This window comes from Terrapene carolina, unplaced genomic scaffold, assembly GCF_002925995.2.
Source record: "Terrapene carolina triunguis isolate 2854851 unplaced genomic scaffold, T_m_triunguis-2.0 Scaffold771, whole genome shotgun sequence".
Lineage (NCBI taxonomy): Eukaryota > Metazoa > Chordata > Testudines > Emydidae > Terrapene > Terrapene triunguis.
The window spans coordinates 843,206-847,267 of record NW_020665122.1 but is presented as its reverse complement, the minus strand read 5'-3'; the positions used below and the strand labels follow the sequence as shown (position 1 = coordinate 847,267).

The 4,062-nt window shown below is 52.8% G+C and overlaps 1 protein-coding gene across 1 annotated transcript; it reads left to right on the top strand.

Moving 5' to 3' along the window:
- The first annotated feature begins 1,840 nt into the window (after positions 1-1,840).
- Positions 1,841-2,932, top strand: LOC112115182 (N-formyl peptide receptor 2-like). The gene has a single exon (XM_024212188.1). The coding sequence runs from the start codon at positions 1,841-1,843 to the stop codon at positions 2,930-2,932; it is 1,092 nt and encodes a 363-aa protein (XP_024067956.1).
- The last annotated feature ends 1,130 nt before the right edge of the window (positions 2,933-4,062 follow it).

The window sequence follows — 4,062 nt, the reverse complement described above, 5'->3', positions numbered from 1 at the left end:
GAGACGTCCCTCTGAGACCTGGGTAAGGAAAGGCTCAGATCCCTCCAACTCAGCCCCGGGTCCCTCACAGCTCCCCTCCCCAGGCATGGTCCCTCTTGGGAGGAGTCCCCCAATACCCCAGCTTGCCCTCGATGGAGCTAGTGGATCCCCCAGGTAGATGACAGGGCCATGGCTCTGCAGAGGGTGCGGTCGGGACTGTGCTGAGTCAGGGAAGATTTGGGAATGGACCCCCCCATATCCCCACCAGTGTGGAGATACCACCCCCACATCCAGCTGCTCCAGCCCTGGATGGGAGATATCTTATTCCCACCCCACACAACCACCCCATCCCTATTCCCACATCGGTACAGCTGCACCCCACTTTGGTCTGTGGGGGTGTGGCCTGGGTTGGCTCCTCTCTCTCCTACCCCCCACGGATTGGTCTAGTCAGAATTGGATTAGACCAACCCCTGCCCCAGAAACTCCCCCCCCCTTTTATCTCTCAATATCCTTGTCACGGAGTATGGGGGGACACAAGGCCCTGCACCCCCGGCTTCCTGTGATTCATCATGACTCTCAGCCAGCCAGTAAAGCAGAAGGTTTATTTAGACGACAGGAATACAGTCCAAGGCAGGTCTTGCAGGCACAGACAACAGGACTCTCCCCCCCACAATTAGGTGCATCTTGGGGTCCCAGGGCACCACAGCCCCCTTGGGAGGTCAGAGCCCCGTCTGCCTCCCAGCCATTCCACCAGCCAGCTCTGACACTCTCACTCCCCCAGCGTCTCCTCCCCCAGCCTTTGTTCAGTTTCCGGGGCCAAGGTGTCACCTGGCCTCTAACCCCTTCCTGGGTTCTCACGTTACATGCTCAGATATCCTCCCTCGGCCAGTCTCCCATCCCCCAATGCAGACCGTCTTAGCCAAACTCCCCTGTCAGCATTCAAAGACCACATTAAGAACAGTCCCAGTTCGTCACAATCCTGCAGACAGTTATTGAGTAGCACTGACATGTGGCCAATTAGCGGAGGGCGTGGGGACATGGTTGCCAATTAGCAGGCGCTGTGAGTGAGGGGAGACGGGGAGGAAGCAGCTCCACCCCTACAGGAGACAAACAGGGATATCCCGCCCCCCAGGAAAGGGAATGCCCCACCCCCTCTGCAAGGGGAAGAAGGGGGAGGGGTTTTCACCCTGTCTCACTCTACTTATCTCCAGAGCTGGTCAGGAAACTTTTGACAAGATGGTTTCATGTCTAAAACAGCTGATTCATTGACATCAATGTTTTTCTGGGAATTTCACCAATTTCCTGACCCAAAAATGTTTTTTGGGAAAAAAGTTGTGACATTGCAGATGAAAAAATCTGATTATTTCAGAACACCTTTTTTGGGGGGGACAATTAAGCTAATTATCATTTGTAAAGACAATTAAAAAGAAATAAAAAGCAGGTGGTATTGAAAATGCCACATTTAGAAATGATCAGAACGGAGGGTTTTGATGAGGGTGGATTCTCCACCATGGGCAATTTTGGTAGCAGGGTGGGATTGTTTTGAAGAGATCTGCTCTAGTTCCAACAGGAATTAATTTGAGGACATTCTCTGGCCTGTATTGTAAAGGTCAGACTCGATTATCACAACGGTGCCTCTGGCCTTGGAATCTATGATTGTCCTGAACCGATTTTTGGTTTTTGGTTCATGAAAACGTTGAGATTTCAAGACTTGGCTCCAATTCAGGATGGGACAATTTTTCAAAAGTTTCAAATATTTGTGGCATGGGAAAAATGTTTTCTGCCCAGCTCTGCTAATCCCCTGCTCTCTCGCCCCACCGGCACTAATGGTGACAGTAGATCTGGGTTTGGATGTTGTAGGATGGAGGAGACCTCAACCTTCCAGCTCCCCTGGGCCCACCCCATCTTTCCATATGTGAACAGCACCTTCAGGAATCCCTACCAGCACGGAGAAGAGAATGGAGCCCAGCGTGAATGGGTAGGAGTTCTCTTTGCCATCCTCTTCGGTCTGGGATTCCTACTCGGAGTAATGGGCAATGGCCTGGTTATCTTCATTGCCAGCTTCCGGATGACGAAGACGGTGGTCTCTATCTTGTACCTCAACCTGGCCGTGGCCGACTTCATCTTCACCTCCTTCCTCTCCATTGAGGTGGCCTATGCAGCGCTGAACTTCCACTGGCCCTTTGGCCAGACACTGTGTAAGATCCACAGTGCAGTGTCCTTTCTCAACCTTTTCGCCAGCGTCTTCCTCCTCACCGTCATCAGCATCGACCGCTGCATCTCTGTGGCCTGGCCGGTCTGGGCCCAGAACCACCGCTCCCCCCGGCTGGCTTTCTGGGTGGCTGTGGCTGTTTGGCTTGCAGCTCTGGCTCTCAGTGCACCATATATCATTTTCCGGGACATTAGGAGCTTCCCGCTTGAAGGGGACAACACCATCTGCTACAACAACTACATCCCAATGGGAAACTTCACTAGTGAGGAGGTGGCCATGTTGTGGAAGCATCGACACCAGGCCATGGTGCTCACCTGCTTTGTTGCTGGGTTCTTGGTGCCGTTTGCCATCATCCTGACCTGCTACGGCGTCATGGTGGCCAAACTGATGAGGAACCATCTGGTGCACTCTGGCAGGCCCTACAAGATCATGGTGGCCGTGGTGACGGCCTTCTTCCTCTGCTGGTTCCCCTACCACCTCTCTACCCTATTGGCCATGTCAGCCAAAGGGGTGAATCCAGCAATACAGGTGCTCCTTGATGTCGCGCTTCCCTTGGCCTACCTGAACAGCTGCCTCAACCCTGCCCTGTATGCCTTCATGGGCTGGAGCTGCAAGGACACGCTGTGGTGCTCCGTGGTCTTGGCCTTCCAGAGGGCCTTCAGTGAGGCTGAGAACCAGGTCACCCTCCCCAGAAAGAGCCAGGACAGCAGTAGATCAGAGGTGGAATTGCCCCCCTTATGATCAGTCTACTGACACCTCTCCCTTCCCCAAGCTCAGGATAGAAGCCCAGGAGTCCTGGCTCCCAGCCCCCACCCCCCCGCTCTAACCCACTAGACCCCACTTCCCTGAGCCGGGGATAGAACCAAGGAGTCCTGGGTCCCACCCCCCCCATTCTAACCTACTAGACCCCACTGCCTTCCCCTGAGCAGGGGATAGAACCCAGGAGTCCTGGGTCCCATCCCCCCCCTCTAACCTACTAGACCCCACTCCCCTCCCCTGAGCTGGGGATAGAACCCAGGAGTCCCTGCTCTATTCACCGGACCCCACTCCCCTCCCAGAGCTATCACCTAGCTTGGATGGAATCCTGTGTGAGGCAAACAATAAAGGCCTCAGTTTTAACGTCAATTCTGGCTCTGTTTTTCCGAAAAGAGGAACCAGCAAGGAAAGAGAACCAGAACCTGCCACTTCCCCCAATTTACATTTGGCCACAGGATTGAGGAGACTCGGCCCTCTGGGGTCAGGAGTTCAGTTCCCAGCCTATAAGCCAGGACTTCAGACCAGGAGTTTCCGATGCTGTAAAAAAATCCTGCATTTGCCTGTTTAGATGATAAAATCTTTGGGACTGATGCCCAGTGCCCCTGCTCTGATCCATTAGCCCCCCTCTTTCCCAGATCTGGGAAAGAACCCCGGAGACCAAGGCTAGAAAGGATCATTGTGCTCAGACTGTAGTCTGACCTCCTGGATAACACAGGCCATAACATTTTCTTAAAAATTATGCCTAGTGTTTATCTTTCAGAAAAACATCCAATCTTGATCTAAAATTTGCTAGTGATGGAGAGTCCATCGCAATTCTTGGTAAATTGCTCCAGTGGTTAATTATCCTCACCGTTAAGTGTTGCCTGCCACAATTTATCTATTAAGCCCGGAGAAGGAGGAGCAGGGCCAAGTTGAGCAACCAGAAGATGTTGACCATCCTCTCCATGAAGAAGCCAGGGAGGAAGATGATGTAGTCATTCAAAAACATCCCGATGAGGAAGGTCAGGCCACAGAACATCAGAAAGATGTACATCATCATGTTACCTATCAGCTCTGTGTTCTTGGGGAAGCAGGGTGCAGTGCCCAGCCTGTCTGACTCATGAAAGACCTTCCCC